The sequence below is a fragment of the Triturus cristatus genome, chromosome 5_1 (assembly GCF_964204655.1).
Source record: "Triturus cristatus chromosome 5_1, aTriCri1.1, whole genome shotgun sequence".
Classification (NCBI taxonomy): domain Eukaryota; kingdom Metazoa; phylum Chordata; class Amphibia; order Caudata; family Salamandridae; genus Triturus; species Triturus cristatus.
Genome location: NC_140587.1, coordinates 677,794,397 through 677,816,631, shown reverse-complemented (window position 1 = coordinate 677,816,631; position 22,235 = coordinate 677,794,397). Strand labels below are relative to the sequence as shown.

The window sequence follows — 22,235 nt, the reverse complement described above, 5'->3', positions numbered from 1 at the left end:
GCAAGTGTTCAATATAAGGTCCTTTTATTGCCTCTTTACAACAAAATATTGTAACTTTCATTGTAGAATCTGTTATCAGGGGTTCATTCTTAATTTCAGTGAACAAACAGCTGTCTGCAGGACATACTGGTGAGGAAGACAGACCACATCTAAATAATATACACACTTATTTTGCCAAAATGAAATCTCGTTGTCGAATTGTGTAAAGAAAACAAATCTAACTTTGGACGCCTAGCCTCGTGAATGAGATTTTCCTCCTGACTTTTTGCTGTTACTCACTCTCCTACTGATAAACCAATGGGATGCTGTTTAATACTGACTTTTCAATAATTTTTGAACAAGCGTGGCATTATATTTTCCAAAAATATGTGGAATATGCTAAATATTTTATTGGGTGAGGACTGAAGTGCACAATTGTTGCTTCTCATTTTTATTAAATACAGGGTTAAAAAAAGTGTAGTTTGCACTAAACATCTTACAACTCTCTGGAGCTTTCACAAGTCAGACACATATAAGTACTACTGCACTTCTTGTGATGGGAAGCAATATTGGATACAAAATAATAAAACCCTGTGACGTCACCAAAAGTCTTAGGCAAAATGAAAGTTATTTTAATGTTTATTTCCTACCATACACAAATTGTACAGCACAGAACATCATTTATTTCTCGGTCTTGATGTAAGAAATATTAATTGTGAGAAGAAACTCTATACTAACTACTCTGAAAGAAAAAAAAGATCACATACATAATTGCTCTTTACAAAAGGGGTTCCTTTACAGCATAGATCAGTGATTCGGTAACACAAAATGTGCACATTACAAAAACACATCAAGTACAAAGGAGGCAAATAAATAGGAACATACGCTACGAAACGTCCTGAGCAACAGTCCACGCACAGATAAATTAACTCGAAGCCATAGGAAATTTTAATAAATACAGTGGTTTAAATTAAATTTAAATAAAATATATAACTAATTTATTAAAATAGTAGATTAAATTGTAGCCTGTGCAATGCATGAATTAATCGACAATTGTAAGTTTTTGTTTTTTTGTGAGCCATTACAATATTTTGTACGGGAAAACAAATATTGCCTGGCTTCCTTCAAATATTATGACTGAACTTGAGACAGTTTTTGTCAAACACAATGGAAAAAAATAAAAAAAAGCTCCCTAGAGAATATCCTTTCTCTCCTGTCTAATGTCTGGTAGGAGAGTGAGTGATAGTGGAAATGAATAAAAAAAATGCGCGCCTGTATCCAGTACAACCAGCCAGTTATTGCACCAACTGCAACTGAACCAGTGGTTAATTTGTGGCGCCCTGCTGACGACGGTTCCCCTTTCATTCACCCCGTAGCACCTAAAGCTATCCTCAGAGTGCATCTCAGACAGTGTGTCCCAGTCGAAATATAAACTTTGTCTGTAAAAAATAAACACTTTTTGTGCCACAGAAAAATTAAACACACACGAGGCCTTGTGAGGACGGCTATACTGAGGCACCTATGCGCAAACGTATGTGCATGTACGGAAAAGTAGTTTTGCTGGTCTTCTAGTCTCTTCTCGAAAGCACAGTCTGCTGTGACATAAATACATTAGAAAAAAAGATTTCACAAGTTCAAACTCCCTGAAACATAGACACTGGGCCTGATAACGAATATAGGTGCTATTCATTGCACCGGATAACAGGGTTCGTTACTTATTGGGTGTGATAAATTAAAACTATGACGAGTTTCTGGGTAATGACATGCAGATTTTTGTGTTTAACGTACCAAAATCTGCATGATGCAGTACACATCCTATGCTTTTTCTCTGTTAAATTTCGGCAAATTTCGGCCGGTTTGACCAATCATCAGATGTGTTACATAACACTCAATTTATAAGGACCCACTCGTAATCAGGCCCACTCCCACCCTGTGCAGCCCTTCATTTTCAAATGGGGTGAGAGATTTGGAAGCCATGTTGCTACCACATCATCCTCGACATCAGTTCCGCAGATCCTGTCGCTTGCACAGTAGTTGGCGGGAGCACAAGGCAGGTGGACGTCTAAAGAATGAGTATTAATAATTACACAAAATACTCTTACTGCTTCAATGCAGTGTTACCTGCTACTATTAATTGCTGTCACAGTAGAACAGAAATACAACTCACGCCTGACCTAGAGGGAGGTTTGAGACCTTGTTTTCAAAGTCTCTCTTTTAAAATGGATGCACTACATGCTTCTCTAATGAAGGTTTGTATAAAACGATGCTGGTGTTCAAAAGATTCCCTGCCATGATGTGCTATAGTATGCATGTTTGTACTGGTAATGTCCATAATGCATATATTACTATTGCTGTACCACAGATTAGGCTAAGTTGAATTGATTCCCACAAACTAACTTGTCTCAAATCATCATCTAATCCCCAAATGAGGAGGGAGACTTAAAGACAAGGTCCAAGAGGAGTTTTACCCCACTATCAAGTAATATGAATTTAGTAAGGTTTAGCTGCTTTCAGAGTACCTGCTTTGAGTGGTGCCAATTCTGTAAGCTGTGGTTTTGTGTGACTTATAAACCAGTTGCAATTATGTGATGTACAGTTATGAATGTGAACAGTGTAAAACCCACCTTCTAATGGCAATTTAAGATATTCTAGTTAATGCCGTTGTTTTTTTATAACCATAGAGATAAGTATGTTTCTCAAGGTTCATTAGAAAGAGCTGCTGGTCCTTTCGTATAGGATACCTACTGGATGTCTGCCTTGATGCAACAGAAGGCACACATAGCCCATACAGGAAGCAGATCTGTATGGGCTGTATGGGAAGCATCTGTTGTTGTGCCAACTTCCTACCTTTATACAAACATGTAAAAGGAAAAGTTGTGACCTTATTTGAAAAGTCTAGTACATTCTTTAAGTCCATCCTAAGACTGACCAACTCCATATTTAATAAATAAAAACTATGCAAGTTCTTCCTGAAGTATATACATTGAAGAGGTTGCATGTTTAGTCAACAGTTGCAAAATGTTCAGGCCATCGAATCTTTGTTGTGACCTTCCATCCTTAGGGATGTGGTACGTATCCACACTATGTCCGATAACCTGTTCAACCCTGGTAAATGCAAAACGAATGTGTTAAGTTTTAACTAACATGTTAACATGCAAGCACATATTCATTTAAATTCGCATTGTTATGTTTAATTATTGCTAGTATTGAATAAAATGACCCAAATTCTTCCAAAGAGTGTGACATTCTATCGATCAACCTTGGGCACAAGATTTCTAGCACTTCGAAATTTTGCATTCAATGGCGAAATGCTAGAAATATACCAAGTCCAATCACATAAAGTGCTTGAAAGAGTGAGGATGCAACAGACACAAAAACTGTATTATTCAAAAAATGGTCCTGTTTTAGAGTTAGGTGCTAGTGTAAAAACCTCTAATTTGTGTACTGCTAACTCCTGATTTCAATCCACCAGTGGCCTTTCTCCCACCATAGGCATAAAATGGTGAAATAAATTTAACCTGCAGATTCCACTATAGAGTTATGACTTCAACCACACACCACACGACTTTGTGTTTCCATCCAACTTCAAGCCCTATGTCTTGGCAGCTTTGCTGTAGCTTGGTGCTGAAACGAGGCTGCCCATGTAAAGACAAGGTATTACAAAGAGTGGCCACACACCAGAAGGTGAAGGAATTCAAATATTTGTGCAGAAAGCAGTGAGTGGCATACATCAAAGAGTTCTGCGATCATTGTGGTCTACAAGGAGCAACTGGAATAGCCTTAGTGGGAAGCACCGAGATGTTCAGCTCAAGAAGCTCTGCCAATCATCCGGAGGACCTAGGACAAGGCACAATGTAGGGCTAGTAGAATGAGTATGGCGTACGAAAATATCCCACATGATGTCATCATACTATTAGGCAGAATTCGATCTGTGCTTTTACAAAGACACTGCCGTGAAAACCCCTTTCAACAGGCAAGTGGTTGGTATTTTTTATAGCACGCTCCTCTTTCAGATGACATTTCGTCAAACTGAAGAAACATCTACCTGGTAAGGAGTCGAAAGAAAACACAATGCTGTACCAAAAATAAAGCTCTACCATTTGCTTTCAGAAATGTTTCATACAAGTCTAGCAATATATTTCATTTACAGAATCACATATTTTTATAGCATTGACTTAAAAAGCGCCTGGAAAATATTACACAAATTATAAATATGGTAGGTGTCAAAATTCTGTTGAAAACATAAAAACATACATTTTTTGATCCCAAATAAATAAAAAATATAAAAAATAGCTGCACGCGCTTTTTTTTTACATTACTGTAACACACAAAAACGAAGTACAAAAGAACAACACAAGAAAACATGAAGAGAAAAAAGAGAACACCCCAAAAAAATCAAGTGCAGTGCTGTTAGAACAGTCAGTTGGCCGATTTACTGATGATGGTCCCTCCATTGTCTGTCCAGTTGGAAACCGTTTGATAATGCGGATCTCTTAATTTCTTAATAGATGTGCCCAGTGGAGGACAATGTTAGTGCAATGGTGCAACTATGTATGCAGCAAGGACGTCTGCAGTGCACTCAGTCCGTAAATGCCGAAGATATCCTCCCAGAGATCACCGTTGCTGGGTCCTGTCAAGTACCTTTAGGATTCTCTTAGACTACAGATGGATCCCCTTCACTGCTTGCTTGATGCTTTCCAGCAGGGCTTTGCATTCGGGGGAATAGTCTCTTTCAAGATTGCTGTACATGTCTGTCAGGGTGTTTACATATGCTTCAAAATTCTGTTCACAGATTGGACCCTGAACAAAGACAAAACATATGCGTCATATATATTTTATGCTAGTCACAAGTAAGGCATAGTGGAAAAATTACAGAAAGCAGCAATGAAGTGATATGGTATATAGCATGTATACTATTCTGTAATATAGCCTTAGAACCCGCCGAAGCGGGCTCCACCGGCTTTTAAAGGCTCGCTCCATTGTTAAAGGCCTAACCAAAGGTTAGGGCCTTTAACAAGGGAGCGGGCCTTAAATGGCTGGTAGAGCCCGCTACGGAGGGATCTAAGGCTATTAGAACATTCCGCCCCTAGAGGGTAGATTGCTCTAATTTTTAAAACAAAGGCCTCACAGAAACCCCAGGGGATTGAAATCCCCTTGGGCTCCATGTGGCCTTTTGTTCAGAGCTACAGTTGTGAACAAACATTGTAATGTTGGAGCGCCGGACTTCTACCGGCCATTAGAAGTGCGACACACTCCATTGTTTTCAATGGAGTGCTTAACATTCCGATGTTCTAATATTCAATAGGAACCCAACGTAGTGCTAAGCAGGTCACCAGATGTCTGCTTAAGTACGAACAATTAGAATCTATGGCCAGGATGAGTGCTTAAAAGGCCTGCAAGAGTTGTCAAAATTACTCAACAGCAGTGAAAATGATGTGCTACGGTCACACAACATGTGTATTTACTCAGTGATAGGACACCTGGCTTTTTGAAAGGTATAACAATTTGCAATGTACACATGTATGTGTCAATTTCAATAAAATTTGATAATTCAGAAGTCATCTAACAAAGGTAAGTAGGGTTTATTTAAGCATATAAGTATAACCTCACAAACAGTAATGTCTGATCTTTCCTGAATAGAAGAAATAACGATATCAAATGTCATTGCTTTCAGTTCTATACTGCATCTTTGTAGCTTATGAACACCATGTAAGGATGTATGCTTGAATGTACCTTGTACATAATGTGAGCTGGAAGAAAAAGCAGCACAAACTCCTATTTGTACTAATATTTAGAGCCCCAAAAAATCACAGATTGGAACAAAGAAGTGTGTGCGGCCCCTTCTGTAAACTCAAATAGCCCCTGAGGCACACAAAAGGTGGACACACACACTCCTGTTACGCCCCCAAACACCTTCAATAATAGAGGTCCTTGCCTGCAAATAGCATAGATCAGTACCAAGAGAAAGAAGATAATATCCTTATCAAGAAAAGTAAAAAACCTTACTATGCGAAGGGCATTAGGGAGACCCAAACAAAATGATGGAGATTTTCACAATTTTCAAGAACCTGCTTATTCAGATGCTTTAGAAACCACTTTCTGTACTTAACAGAATCACTGTGATAGCCATATTCATTTTTCTGAGTTCTAAATAAGCAACTTTGGTGATTCCACCTGCAACAATATAGCATACCTATTCGTTCTGCCACCTTTACCATGTGCTACTGAAACTGGCCATCTACCTTAATGGTGTAACTGTACCCAGCCTAATTCATAAAACAGTTTTTTTCCTTGCATGTTGCCATATCACAAACATGATAAAGGTTTTTCTTTTGAATTTTCTAGTACCGTTGTTCTTTGCTCACTGAAACATACACTAAATACCCTGCTTCTGAAAAAACACACCAGCTAATTACAAACCAGTAGCTCATGGGTCTTTCCTAGGCAAACTCATTGAAAAGGAAGTTTCGGAAAGTTATCAATTTTCATCAATGTATTACCAGAGAGATAGAATGAATTCACACTGGGAATCAGACTAATTTCTAGTTGGGAAAACCTTAAAGAAACTGTTGACAACAATGGGGTTGCTGCTCTACTGCTACTTGACATGTCATCAGCCTTCAACACTGTACACAATGTACTATAAGCTCAAGGGCCTTATGATTCTGGTATAGAGTACTGTCTATAACTAGATACAATTCTTTGTCAATGATAGTCCCGGGACTCTATTGATACCACCTTTCAAACCTTCACCTTATAACAGTGGAGTTGGTTTCCCCGGTGATCTACTATCACACTATTACTCTTCAACACTTACCCAACCCAACCCCACGTCATGAACTTGCTACTTCATTTAACCTTAACTGATACAACTAGGCTGATGACACTCTGATCACCTTATAACTCGAACAATTGTCTCTGGTCAGCACTTCAAAACACAGTGAATACCTATGTACTGTGGAACAATGGATGATAGATAATCATGTCAAACTCAACCCCCCAAAGAGAGAAATACTAACACGTGCTTTATGGCAAAATTATAACCCAATATCCTCTTAGCCCCAGAAACTGGACCAGCCACTAATACAATAGTCAGAAGTAAAAACGGAGCGATTATGAAGTCAAGTTTCTCAATTCAATCCGAAGTCAACAAAGTCACTTCATAAGGATAATTCTGTGATGTTTAGTGCTGTCATATAGGATACAGGTATCACTGACTCTAGTGATATCAAGATTGGATTATGCAAGCATACTCTACATTGGACTCACTTGAAAATTAGTTGCCAAGAATACAGGACACAGCAGAAAGCCATCATCCTAGATAGATGGGCCCATATTGCAATTTTGCTCAAAGGACTACACTAGTTACCAGTTGTAAAAAGAGTATCTGTTTAAAGCCTTTTGAATTGGAAATCACACAATCCATGGGGTGGGACCATATTTACTACTCAGACTTTGATACCAAAGGAGACAACATAGGTCAAGAATAGCCTTACTGCCGTTATTTTCTACTTTTTAGAGCATTTTTTATGAAAAAGCAGTTCATGTTATTATTATCATGGACATTTAGAACATTCATAGGACCACAAAAATAGTACAGCCATATAACAAAGTAATTGAATTGCACATAAAACACTACAATACATTACATAGATAGATAGATAGATAGATAGATAGATAGATAGATAGATAGACAGACAGACAGACAGACAGACAGACAGACAGACAGACAGACAGACAGACAGACAGACAGACAGACAGACAGACAGACAGACAGACAGATAGACAGATAGATAGATAGATAGATAGATAGATAGATAGATAGATAGATAGATAGATGATAGATAGATAGATAGATAGATAGATAGATAGATAGATAGATAGATAGATAGATAGATAGATAGATAGATAGATAGATAGATAGATAGATAGATAGATAGATAGATAGATAGATAGATAGATAGATAGATAGATAGACTGACTACATATTGTGTTGCTAGCTTACCATTTGTGGAAGCTGGATCTCAGCAAGACTCGAGATGAGGGCTTGACTAAGACTGGCCAACTCTTTTAGCAGACTTTCGTTGTTCTGTTCTATTAGTTTATTCTCCTCTTCTATTGTTTTAAGATTGCTCTCCATTGATGTTATCTATAATGGAAATGATTAGTTTTAACATTGAGTTTTAACAGAGTTATTAGTGATTGGGCCAGAAATTGTGCGTATTATATATGTGCATACTTAAGGGCTGTGCCTAGCAGTAGTTACACAATAATGTAGGTCTTGGTAAGCACCTATACAAAGCATGAAGGGCCATATTATCAAGGAACGGCGATAACATTATCGCCGCGGAGATAATGGGCTTGATAATATGCCCTTGTGAATTCCCATAGAAGCCCAGGTTCAAACCAGAGCGGCAATAATGTTATTGTGGTTCCTTGATAATATGGCCCGAAGTTGGATGCCTTTGTGCAAGACAATGTAGTACATTTATTCAGTAAACAATACCCACCAAAGCCCACAATACCCAAACAGCATGGGTCGTGCTAATTTGGACCAAGACATTATTTTATCACCATAGTATGTATTTCAAGGCTATGGTATTTTGTTCCGTTTCATTTGCCGGTGGCAGTGTTCTATGGCAACAATGAAGATTAATAAATACATACGGCTACTTGAACAGAACAATACATTGATTTTAAGTTTTTGCTATGTCAAAAAAACATAACTGTTAAAGGACATGGAGACAACGAGCACACACTCACAACTGATGGTGCAAAAAGCACATCAGAGCAAATGTGCAACTACTGGCCAGTGTGTATATAAAGGCCAGTGTGTATTTACTGGCCAGTGTTTATAACCCTTACCTGGTGTCAATAATAATAAAAGTGACACTTAAGAATAGTTTATATAAACCATAGAAACAATTATATATAGACAATATGAAATAAATTACATATATATATAAAGGTTAGAAAGGAGTTTTACGTAGGCTTTATAATAATAAAAAATGTATCTCAGTTACGTATAACTGATGAATCTCATTGTTGTTTTGGTTATAAAACGGTACAGGGGAGCGGAATTAATTAAATTTGATTCCATGGAATTGCACTAAAATTCCATGAGATTTTGTGGAATTCCATGATGGGCGGAGTGGGCACATTGCTCTGGTGGGTACTTGGTGCCATTTTCCTAGCACCCTAATGTCCAAAGATGGATGTGAGAATGCATGCTTCATTAAGAAATAGCCCTGCCAAATACCAAATGCACTGACAGTGCATACCCTTCGGCGCCCTCACATACTCTGCAGTGATCACTGCAGAGTATGTGAGGGCGCCAAAGGATATGCACTGTCAGTGCATTTGGTATTTGGTGCTGCTGTGCACACCCCTCTGTGCCCTTACATGCTCTGAGTATAAAAGCCGTATATACTCTTTGTATGTAAGGGCATCGAGGGGTACGAACAGCAGTGCAGTCAGTGTTTTTTTAAATAGGGCCAGAAGATGTAGCTGTCTTTCCATGTTTTAAAATCACTGCAGATTGAAGTTTATTCTGCAGTGGATTTAAAATAAAGAGGGACTGCTCTCTGTCCCACCCCTGTTAAAAAGTAAAACAGTGCTCATTAATTCTGCTGGCAGAGTGGCAGAATGTATTAGTAATTGCGCATTACAAGAGAAATGCGGAATTACTCTACTCCTGCAATTTTGCTTGTGAAATAAAAAAAATCCTCCCACCCCTAATTAGAAGACCTACCTATAACTCCACTTTAACCTTTGTTTTTTTCAGTGAATTTCGATTTCTTTTAAGGCAAACTAATATCTTATTTCAAAATGTCTGCAGTCAACCATCCGCTGACACTGGGTCCTACACAAGCGGCCAACTCTCCTGCAGGCAATCATGCCCCCATTAGCAGCAACGGAAGTCCAGAGGGTACGCAGACCATTGTTGGACACATGGTGGATGGCAGCACCACAGGGGTTGTGAGGGGCCCCACCTGGATCCATCCCACAAGATCCCAGAGGGTCAGGGTATCCCTTTTAACCAACATCATCAATCTTCACCATTCCTGATTAAATTAAATGATGTAAAAACTACACTGGCAACCCTAACCCTTGAATAGTGGCTCTCTTACTTATTTTTATTTCACAAGAATGTCATATGTCATATTGATCAGAAGGACTACTGCATGCCTACAGGACAATCAATATATATTTATCTACAATGAGGCTGTTCCCCTAATAATCTAAGATGAAAGAGTATATCACAGCTTGTGTTCCTCTTCTGATCACATTTCAAGACACTCTTTTCCAGAAGCAGAAGAATGGGCTTCTTTCTAGCTGTCTCAGGAGAGGAAAGTCCATTTTAATATGATAAGATTACACCCCACTTCTCATTCAAAGGTTGCACATTTTTCTAGTGCTATCAGTGCCAAAGTAGGTGCCGGTGGTCTCCAAAAGTGTCAAAATGCTAATCTATATAGGCCTTGTCATGTAAGTTAAGTAAAGTTTGCCTGGATATAATACTGGCGTGTCAATTCAGTGAGCAATCATAACGAAAAAAGTTAGCACTATAATAAGGTTGTAACTGAATGGCTGGTATATTTCTTAAGATGTAAATATTCTGCATTTGCTATATTGTGACCTAGATAGTGCCTGTTCACACAATATCTCCCACAGTAATTTCTGAAATGTAGTGAAGCTCTTGGATCCTGTTAGAGTCAATGCAAGTAGTTTGTTTGCTGAGGTAATTCTTCTGCTTTAATTAGTAACAACTGAAATCAGGAATCATGGGCTAAGACACAGTTTCAGGCTAAACTGAGATAGAGCTCCAGTCTTATAGCCTAAAGGGGAACTTAACTCCATAGGCCAAACACCTTCCTACATATTGAATTCCATCCAGATTCAATTTTCACCCTGGAAATATATTGCTGATTTTTTTGTTTGAGATCCTACTTCCTCTCAGTTGTTGATATCAGCATCTTTGCACAACTTTGTTTCTTCCGCTGCTCTTGATTTTGTTGTTTTTTGCTGCCCTTTTTAAAGGTTCCTTCAACCAAAAGGTTAAATAAGATTGCCACTCTAGATAACAGTCTTTACCATCACACTGCAGTTTAAAAGTAGTTCATATCATTTTTATGCCAGATTGGTCCACATAATTTGGGTGCTGTTGTGAGGAATGTATGACGTTACAACACAAACATTTATAATGCATCCCTTTACAACACAATTTTTACATTGCAACATCCTTTACAGCGCATGTTTTTACAACGCATGCCATCACAACGCATTTTTAGAAACTACATTTACAACACATTCCATTACAACGCATACCATTACAACGCATACCATTACAACGCATATTACTTTTAGGGCCACAGTAGGGTAAGTGTTGGATAGTGTAGGAGTAAAAATTACTATTCGCACTCCAGTGAACGCAACAGTAGGGTAAGTGTTAGATAGTGTAGGGGTAAAAAATACTATTCCCACTCCAGTGAGTGCAACAGTAGGGAAAGTGTTGGATATTGTAGGGGTATAATTTACTATTCCCACTCCAGTGAGTGCAACAGTACGGTAAGTGTTGGATAGTGTAGGGGTAAAATTACTATTCCCCATTACTTAACTTATAATGCGTTGTAATGGCATGCGTTGTAGTGACATGCGTTGTAGTGACATGCGATGTAATGGCTGCGTTGTAATGGCATGCGATGTAAAGAATGTTGCGTTGTAATGACTGAGTTGTAAAGGCAGTGCATTGTAATTACTGTGTTGTAAAGGTTGTTTCCCGTTGTGAGAGTTTTAAAGGTAGTGACAGGCTTTTGTACTGTATGTGTACAAAGATTACTCTGTATAACAATATGTTTTCATCAACAAATGCAGCAGTCTCTACAGATTTCTTAAAAGGAAAGTGCTTCAGCTTCTGAATATGGTACATATCTGCAAATTGGGCTCCAAAGTAAGTTGAAGGTCAGACACAGTGCTCTATTGTGTGGATAGTCACAGAACCTCGGTTTGTCCTTCTCTTGCTTATGGTGAATCCGTATTAGCAAAGTTTTTCCAGATTGTTACTTTTTATGTTTTCAAAGGTTATCACACTGTAGATTGCTTGTGAGAGTGTGCTGGAGTGGATAGAAGTTGTTGCTCTTTTTAAAGAGACTAGTGTGACCTGATGGTTAAGAGCTCAAATAATTTTGGATGACCAAGCTTGTTTTCTTCTGAGATTAATGCAATTAATACTTTTAAGTCACATAATAGTAGCGTTTGTTTTTAGCAGTACTGTTTAGTGTAAATAGTAGCCAAATTAAAAACTTTAGTGTCCTCTATATTCAGCTTGGATTTACCCACCTGAGAGCTGAAACACTGAAAGAAACCGAGAATACATGTAAGCAATTATCAGGAAATGCCTTGTCATGACGTTTAAGAAGTTATCTTTTGTTATGTTACATAGGTATTTAATAATTGCATGCACACAATACAGAGGTCTATTGTGCTAATTATAGGGTTGGCAAACGAGTGACAAGGGTTGAGTGAAGACAAATAGTCCATGCACACTGGGAGTGTAAGAGGGATATTCCCCAGATCAATCTACTTCTATGATCTTGGAAGATTCGTTGTTTCTTTGAATGGCAGATAGTTCAGTCTTCATAGCTGAGGCCTGTCACATTCATTTATTCATTTATTTTAAGAGGTTTGTATAGCACTAGACATATCACTTAGCAACCAGAGATTGCCAGCTGGTGGTAGGTAATACCTTAGCTTCAGAACATTCCAAAAACTGCTTGGTATTTATGATGATTCAGATTTACCATCAATCCTCACAATCCTCTCCAGGTATACCCTCAAACGGAAGGCAACCATGTCTTCCAGGAATTATATTGCAGGTGTCAGGTCTTAAACAGATCTTACTGGTTAATGGGACATGCTTTTTACAATAGGGGTTGGTCCTGTGCAGGCAGAGTATATGCCAAATGCATGCTTGAAAAGGGAGGTCAATCAAGTGTAAAGTTTATGGGAGTTTTCCATAAAAACATAAGAACGTCAGGAATCCACAAATCCCTACCATGTGTAGATATTTAAATCCATAATCTTTCAAAAGAGGAAACCTAAGTTGGTAATGCAACTGATTCGATTCAAAATCTGAAATTCTCTTGTGTCATGAAAAATATATATATACTTTGTTAAATTACTGGGCAACAGTGATGCTTTTTTCTATACAATCAAAGTATTGAATCCATATCCTAATATACATGTACATATATTGTTTTAAATGATGCTTATTAAGAACTCATCTATTTAAATTCCAGCTTTACATAAACTATAGTATAGTGTATTAAAATAGTGCATTTGTTCATAAAATACTATAAAATAGGGTCTTCAAGAGAGTATTATTTAGAGATGTTATCTTGAAAAGAATTTATGGGTGACTTATTATCTAACGAGTGTCCACCATTTTGATAAAGTGCCATTCAAGGATAAATTAACTCATACAGATATTCATTTTATATCATGCGCCCGCTCAAATGGACTGCTCAGAATTGAAAAAGGGACAGTAACATTCATTCTGAACTGCTTTGTATTTAATAGTAAGCATTTAAGACATCAGGAAAGGAATAGCGTGTTTCTGGAGGTCTACATTTATCTTATTTCAGTTTTCCAATAACAGCCTTAAAATAGTTCACAATACCTTCCCCTCGACACCCCCTTCTGCCCTTGGCTAAATCCTGTAGTCTGGAAGTATTTTCATGAATAAAATAAAGACCATTCTTCGTCATCGGTGTCTTCTTTAGTGAAGCTACACAGTGGTAATGAGATATACATTGAAGCCAATTTTCCAAATTGTTCTAATGCACTCAAATATTAAGGTGCTGTCAATAAGCCTTACTTCTTACTGTATGAGATTTCAATTAAAAAGGAAATAAAGAAACAAAATGTGTTTCCCTAACCTGAGTTTGCAGTTTTATCATATCAGATTCTATTTTCAGGTTGGATTTATTTAGTTCCTTGATCTCTTCATCCAGATGTCTCATGTCATCATCATCACCTTCAACACCTGTAGAAAAATTGATGGAATTGAAAAGTAAACTTGCAGTCAGTATATTGTAGGTCTCTTGCCAACTCATAGTCTTTATCGTGTAGCATGGTAACTGTCATATATATCAATAAACACTAGGCACCACTGTATGAATGTAAGACAAAAGCAAACAAATAGACTGAATTTTCATTAAAAGATATTATTTATCAAAGTCACCTAATCTAGTTAAAATCAGATACAAAGGCAAAACAAAACTAAAGACAAAGGTTTTTATTCTCAAAGGTAATTTATACTTTTGTATAAGCTTGCATTGCTGTGGTAAATGTACTACTTTTTGGTATTTACTAACTATGGGGCATATTACGATGTCAGTCGGAAAGGCTCCAAACGGCATTCATGTTGGAACGTATGTTTCTGACAGACTTGGAAACATTTCTGACCAACCAATTACGATGGAAAAGTAACCGTCAGTCAGTCCGAATCGGTTCCGATCGCCATTCGGAGCCTCCAAGTCGGTCGTAGCCGAATCGTACATCTCTATGGACCACGTATTCGACTGATGGATTATGATGTCGGATTCGGACTGCCTTTCCCACTCGGTCTGTCCGACATGAAAAGGCTGTAGGAAACTGACTTTGGGTATCAATGGGACCCCTCTTTCCAACCATGAACAGTGTGGCAGGCAGTGTGCAAGGTTTCCCACAACCACCCCTTTATTCAGTGGGAGCCTGTGTTGTCGGTCGGAACATAGGCTCCCATTGAAGTCAATGGGAGTCCGACCGAACTATATTCGTAAACACCGTAATCGGTCGGTCGGACTCGCCTATTGCGAGCCAGTAGAAACTAATTCCGAGGAGGAGACGGTCGGAAGAGTTTCCGGTCGACATCGGAATCAGCCCCTATGAGTGTAATGTTACTACAAGTAAAATTGCTTGTATTAAAATTACATTTGTAGCTTGTGATTACCAAAACAGTAGTAAACTTAGTACAAAGTGTAAGTTTACACTGCAGTATTAACTTTACGGCTGTTTTGGTATTCACAAATAATGAGACTTATTTTACTACTAGTAGTTTTACAAGTAGTAAAATTTCACTCGCTGTTTGTGAATACCAAAAAGTATTAAGGTTACTACAGCAAGTGTAAACTTACACAAAAGTGTATGTTTACCTTTGTGAATCAGACCCTCAGATTACAGCCAGACAATTGCATAGAAGCAAGTTTTAGAAAGCTGTAGAAATAAAGAATAATTGGATAGGACATTTAACCTGTCCTTTCAGAAGCAGGTGGGGCACTTCCAGGGAACATTTTTAGTACAATATTAGCGGATGTATACATTCCTCATCATTGGCTACATTCCAAAGAATTTTACATTGAATGTAACAATCCCCCTAATGCCTAATTGTATTTATTGAACAAAAGCAATAATTACATCTTGCTAGTTGGCGGTTTTGAAAAAAAGCATCGCATTTTTTCCTTGGTTTCACAATCTAATGACAGTTAACCAATCCCTCTCGAGCAGGTTTGATCAAGAATTAAAAGTAACCCATTTCATGTTCATTACTCATATTTGTAGAATAGAGAAAGCACTCAATAAGAAACATCACCCTGATTTAGAACATCTTTCTCCTAACACATACATTGCATACGACATGAAATACAAAAGATTCTTGCATGAGTTCTTATTTACAATTTTTCTGATGCACTTATCTTTAATACATAATTTTACTATTTTAATGCAAACAAGTCTTTTTCTTCATTATTTTTCCCTATTTGTAATAAGTTGTATCAAGTGTAGCAGTATCAGTCCATTCTACTAATTAAAGATCTTGTGTCAAACTATGGTGCCAGAAAAGGAATAGATTTAGGACTTTGGGAAGGTGTATTTCCACTTAGAAAAGACCAATCTTAACCAAATTTTAGCCTAGGTGAGACTGTAAACGTAGTGGACAATTTTGCCTGAATACAAATAAAATGATAAAATGTACTTTTGTGGTTATAATCTGACTATATATAGCAATGAAAATCATTAGCCTGAATATTTAGAATGCTATGCATGCACATGGCTTGCCAGGGTTCTATGTCAGAATATCAAAGAGAAATATATTGCCCTGTCAGTATCTCATGGTTAATATATTGACTCCGACAATATCATCAAGGTGAGTGATTATAGATAAGTATAGATCACCAATCTTAACTCCTCATTCATGTACCATGAATATATATTATTAAGCTTCATATATGCAGAGTTCAAAACAATAAATCTGAACTTTCTTATACATAGTTATCTTCACAATATTGTAGCCGTTCATATTTTTGAACCAATATTTTGGCAGGATGTAAATAAAGGTCGATAAAAATAATAGAAATTTAGCAGATACAAACATTGATATGAAAATAGATATATACCAAAAACTAAAGACATAAGATGGCACAATGTAAGATTAAAATATGAAACAAGTATAAACATATATTTGGATTAAAAATGATAAATAAAAAAGTACTAATTCAGAGTTTCATACATTAAAAATCCAGATGGTGCATCATCATCTCAGCTCTGTAGAACTTTTCCCTGCCTTCCAACTTCACCACTTGCCCCTCCCTTTTCAGGTCCTAGAATCTAAAATGTAAACCTCCTTCACGTAGCCAGCTCTGGACCTTCTCCTTCTGTAGGGCCTGGTTCTATTGAGTTTCCCAGACAACCATGAGTCGCTCTGTAAATTGGTGCTATGGGACTTGTAGAGCGTGGTCATTAGCTGGAGGAAGAAATGTGTTTATCATCTGAATGCACTGCAGCTGATCTCAGGCATAATATAGTCCATATACTATAAGTGATGCATGGGTAAATGGTGTCTAGAATACAATTACAGTGAGGGCCTTCACACTCTGTGGCTGTGGTTTTGGCAGCATTTTCCAATTAAATGTTACTATTTATGTGCCACTTACATTGTATATCTTAGGAGACCAAAAGGAAGACATGCAATATGGAGTAACATGTTATGTTTCCAAGATAGCTGAGAAAACACATCCTTTGCTACTACTTTCCATAATTGTACTCAGTGCAACAGAGCTGGGGCCTTCTCGCGGAGAGATGCCTCAACACTGTGACTATCATGGACTGTTGCAGTCCACCATTTAAACCGTACACATGTGTTAGGCCCAAGTCAGCAGGCTGCAGCCACTGAACAATCAAAATAAAGGAACTTTAGAGCAAAACAAAATAGAGTAAAATGGTGCACTTTTTGACACCCAGCAAATGATTAATCTCTGTAAATATCTTCTCAAATACTTTTCAGGAAGAACAAACGGATCATGAACAATACCAGAAAATGTGCTGAAATATGTTGCTCAGCGTTTAATATATGAAAAGGCCAATGGTCCTTGGGTTCCCACTACTATATGGCAGCTGCGGCCACTGCAGGTAAGCGTGGTGGTGCGGTGGGGCCAGGTGAGGGGGATTTCGAGAGATGACCACAAGGGGAAATTAAATAAATAATTAATTTTCCCTCGTGGTGGTCTCTCGAAATCCCCCTCACCTGGCCGCTCCGCCCCTCCGCTCTTACCTGCAGCGGCGGCGGCTGCTACATGGCCATCGTTATCTCAGAACAAAGTCACTAAGAAAAGAAACAGCTCCTAAAGCATAATAATTGGCAGTTGTTTAAATTTGAATTCTAAAGTATCATAAAATGTCTCAATGTGGTGTGGTAATATGAAATATAAGCATCTTCAGATCCCAAATTCTTGATCTTGTAGCAAAGGAGGTAAATACTAGAGATGCATAAATACATGTTTTTTTTTTATTGAGACAGAAACTTTTAAAGTGAGCGCTTGGGTAACAGAAATGTGTAGCTATGTAAGTTCCAAACAATCTTTGGGCCTCAATAGAACCCATGTGCGTTGTCACAATGCAATACTTTATATTCTTTGTTGTCTTAGTTTCATTGTTTTTTTGATTGACAGCATTTTCAGAGTGAAGGGAATAACATGTCACTTGGTGTATTATTCATAGTCACATTGCTAACTCTAATCTGAATTTTAAAAGGTCATACTATTTGGCAGGCACAAGGCTGCATCAGTCAGGGCCCCCATTGGTTTAAACAAATGAAGACAATCATCTTCTCCCTGGTTGCCATTGGGATACTTGGGATGTGCCATGGTGTAAAACTGGGATCTGCAAGGGAATAGCACGAATACAAAACTCACTGTTGCTTAAGTGACTGCAATGGCATCTGGGCATCAGCAATCCTCAAGGATTCTGGAGTTTGCAGAGTGCTTTATTATTGTGATGGTGGGAAAATGAGCATATTTGTAGCTAGCACACACTTTGCCTCAGAGTGCACGGGTGTCACCATTATAATCAGGATGATGTGACTAAGCAGCACACCTAGCCCTTAGAAAATGTGTCTTTTATTTTGTGTAAATCAGTTTGTGGTCTGTGTTTGCACAGAGAGGAAAAAGTACAATTTGTAAACTGCTGTATTATTATAGTGAAGACTGAATTGGTACTATTACAAATATATCTACATGTGCTCAACTTAATTGATGCAAATGTTGGCCATGTGCCAAATGTAGCACATGGGGGTGGTGCCAGTGGTGTGGTTGACACTGAGACAGAACTAGACCACAGTAACAAGGAATGCACAGATATCTGAGTTCTCGTGGGATTTCCTGAGTGATAGACAGTCGCCCCACTGCTTTCTGGCAGTGCGATAAGCAGAACATAAAATGGTAATAACTACCATTTTATGTTTCTGCTTCTCGCACTGTGAGAAAGCAGAAGGGTATGGTTTGCTGGTGCTGCTCTGCGAGCAGGGCTGAGCAGGGAAGGAGAGGTGTGCCCACTCCTGAGTTAGCATGACTGGTTTGGTCGTCCCTCTGGGGCCGCCCAAGCCAGCCATGTGCACTCTGCCCTTTCTCCATGCAGGCTGCAATGCAGCAAGTGGCTTCCCCATAAACCCCTGGCTGGGCGGCGTCCCCACCAATCACAACACTGCTATTGCAGCCATGTGATTGGCTTTGGGGAGGGAGGCTGTCTGCTTCCTATTTATGTTTTCTTTATTATCACATTTACCCTCTCCCTGCGCGACCATCCCCGCACGACCTCCCACGACCGTGCCCGCGATTAATGCCAGCCGCTACTGGTGATAGACTCCATGTAGAGTTGGGAATCCTTTGTCTCTGGATTTTGGCACGTACTCCAGTACAGAGATGCAGGAGTGGTGTGCAGGTTGTCATTCTTACCACTAATTTAATGTTAGGAATTAAATGTTTCACCTTTCCCTGGGCTAGCATGTTAAGTCATGTCTAGTTAAAAAGATTCTCTGTCCACTCTGGGTAAAAGGTTGTATAACAGTGACTCAAAATCTGCTTGCACGTTAACTGTGATCCTGTGCGTGGTGAGATATTTGTTTATATCAAATGTGCTTGTGCTCGTCCGTGAAACTGCTATTCAGGTTTTAATTTCATACATTCTATTACTGAATTAATTAATTAAAACTACATTTCGTTCATTGTTTTCTCTTCTGGATTTAAGCCAAGACAGCAAAAGGTAATATGATCTACTCAGGCCCACTGATATATCAAACTTGAAGAATAGTTACATGCTGTTCAACTCTGCCAATATAATCCTGACCCAGGACTCTGTAACTGGATCTAGGGCAAGCTGTACATTACCACAACGAAATGTATCCACATGCATAGAGTTAAAATGTGGCCTGAGGCAATTATGTTCGACTAATATATGTGTTGAAAAACTTACCGGCAGGGGCTTTAATTTTGATAGTCGCCATTTCCTCTGTGAGTTTGCTCTTTTTTATGACTTGAGCATTCAGTGGACAACCTGATAAACTAAAACGATAAATAGATATTAATATCCAACACAATTTATGAGAACACAGAATTTAACAGCATTGTGATGCACTACTTTAATCTAATAATCTTTTAGGTCAGCGGTTCTTAAATTTGTGGACACACACTGAATGTCTACTGGAAGGCAAGGAACCCAAGTCTAAATAATTTCTATGTTTAGCTGAAAACAATGCACAAAAATACATTATAAGTATGTATACACCCAATAACAGTCAAATTATGAAATGTTTAGTATTCAAATATATATACAAATATTACATTTTAATGGGAACCTTGGAAGTTTTCAAAATGTGGTTTTATTTCTAAAAGACAAAGTGGAATACTAGAATCTCCCACAATGTCTGTCTTTCTTGCTTCTAATTCAACCTCTCTTTTTGTCAGCATATACCAGTGCATTCATTACTGAATCTCTTGGAATGTAGCCACCATTCGTCCTTACTAGATTTCAACCCACCATTACATAACAATATTTCATCCTGAGACACTGGGCTTGAATGATATTTTCATGGATGCATTTCAACACACATACTCATAAATGTCTATGTGAATGGGCCCTGAAATGTCAATTTCCGTCCTAGTAGAAGTGCAAAGAGGACAGCGGCAGCTCCTCCACTAAGGTGGAGGAGCGTTGCCCCACTGCTCTCAGAGCAGTCCAAGAAAGAAAAATAAAATGATAATAAGGCAGCGTTATTGTCATTTTCCCACTACAGTGGCTCAGTTGGTTATGTGCGGGCAGAGCTGGGCTGCATGACACCAGAGCACTGCAGGGGGAGAAGTGGTGAGTACACTCTGTAAGTGGCATGACGCTTTGGCCAACCATCTCAAGCCGGGCAAAACTCCATGCTCACTTCACATGTTCTCCACTCAAGCTGCATTACAGCCTGGGTGGAGAACATGCCCAGGCTCCCGCTGCCTGCCTGAGCACCGAACCACGGCCCTCAGGCCAATCACAACACTACATTGCAGTGTTGCGATTGGCTGTTGGGAGCCTGGGAGCCGGGATGCTTCCTGTTGCTGGACTCAAGATGAAGAGGACAGATGAGAGGCAGCAGACGGCTGGCCGGCCGTAGCCAGGTAAGTGTGCGGTTTAAAAAATATATATTTTTATTTTCCCCTCCTCACCCCACCACTCCTGTCCGGTAGCAGCCGCTACTGAAAGAGGATATACTTTCCTCTCCATTTGTATTATTTGTATAATATTAGTGCTTCAATATTCCCAATTTAGGTGTTTTGGGGTCAAATCAGAAAAGCATATATTAGTATGTGAGATAGCACTGTAGGGATACCTTTTTACATACATAAAAATGCTTTTTAGAATTGACCCCTAAGTGTTTTATTCCCATTAGGTGCAAACCATTGTTTTTGCAGTCCTACAAAACTCTGCACATTGCATGCTGATATTTAAATTATTATTACAAGGTATGTAATGATTACATCAATTATGATGTGACAACCAGTAAACGTAAAATAAGTAGACATACTTTTCAAATGCTTAGTATTAAGTTCCATATGATGGTATTGAGACTCTCTGGGCCAGATTGCTGGCTGTCCTACACTGAGGTGATAATTTTGGGTGCAAGCCCCATGACCTTAAGCTGGTTTGGCTAATTCTAGGAAAGGTCTTACTTTCAGGAGACAGCAGGTGGAATTGTTCTTTTTGTGGGTTTAGTTTTAGCTTCAAATTAATCATCCAGTTTCAGATTTCCTGGAGGGAGGAGGTTAAAGTATTGAGGCTATTTAAACTTTCAATCTAGAGGTAGATTTATATATTGTCCAGGAATTGTTGTAAGGAGATGCCCTTGCAGTACACACTTGGAAATGTCCAGTCTGGTTATTCAGTGGCAGGCCTAAACCACTGATAGATTAAAACTATGTAACTAGAATGAAAAATGCTAACAACCCGTATCTGTTGTAGCTGTCTTCATTTTAGTAAGCAAGCAGGGCAAAGCTCATTTCTTCAATTGTCTTAAACATGTCACTTTGGATCCTCTGTTTTCCTACATTTTCCTCACCCTCTATGCTTTATTCTTGAACTCATTGTAGGGGGGTATTGCACAAGAATATCATTGTCAGAATATTGACTGACATAAATATTGTGACCTAAATATTGTTTAAAATCTCATTCCATTGCAGTTATTAATAGAAAATATATGTACCTAACGGGAATATTGTTATAAAAAATGTTTTAGACACAATATTTATGTCAATGATATTTCTGACAATGATATTCTGACCAGGTAGGGTGTTAACTGGGTGGCAACATTTTCATAAACTAGCTAATAGCTAATTCCATGACATAAAGATTGAGGTGGAATAACAAGCACCCTATACCCTTTCAAATGCTGCTCACTTCTACTTTAGTAA

The 22,235-nt window shown here is 38.4% G+C and overlaps 1 protein-coding gene across 3 annotated transcripts in view; it reads right to left on the bottom strand.

Moving 5' to 3' along the window:
- Positions 1-654: 654 nt before the first annotated feature.
- ST18 (ST18 C2H2C-type zinc finger transcription factor) overlaps positions 655-22,235 on the bottom strand; it is a 388,994-nt gene continuing 367,413 nt past the window's right edge. For all 3 annotated transcript variants that reach the window (XM_085605637.1, XM_085605639.1, XM_085605638.1), the window contains 4 exons: positions 19,762-19,850; positions 13,917-14,023; positions 7,985-8,128; positions 655-4,779 (listed from right to left, as the gene is read on the bottom strand). In XM_085605637.1, the coding sequence (XP_085461763.1) occupies positions 4,639-4,779; positions 7,985-8,128; positions 13,917-14,023; positions 19,762-19,850 (481 nt within the window). In that variant the 3' untranslated portion in view covers positions 655-4,638. The remainder of the gene's footprint in view (positions 4,780-7,984; positions 8,129-13,916; positions 14,024-19,761; positions 19,851-22,235) is intronic.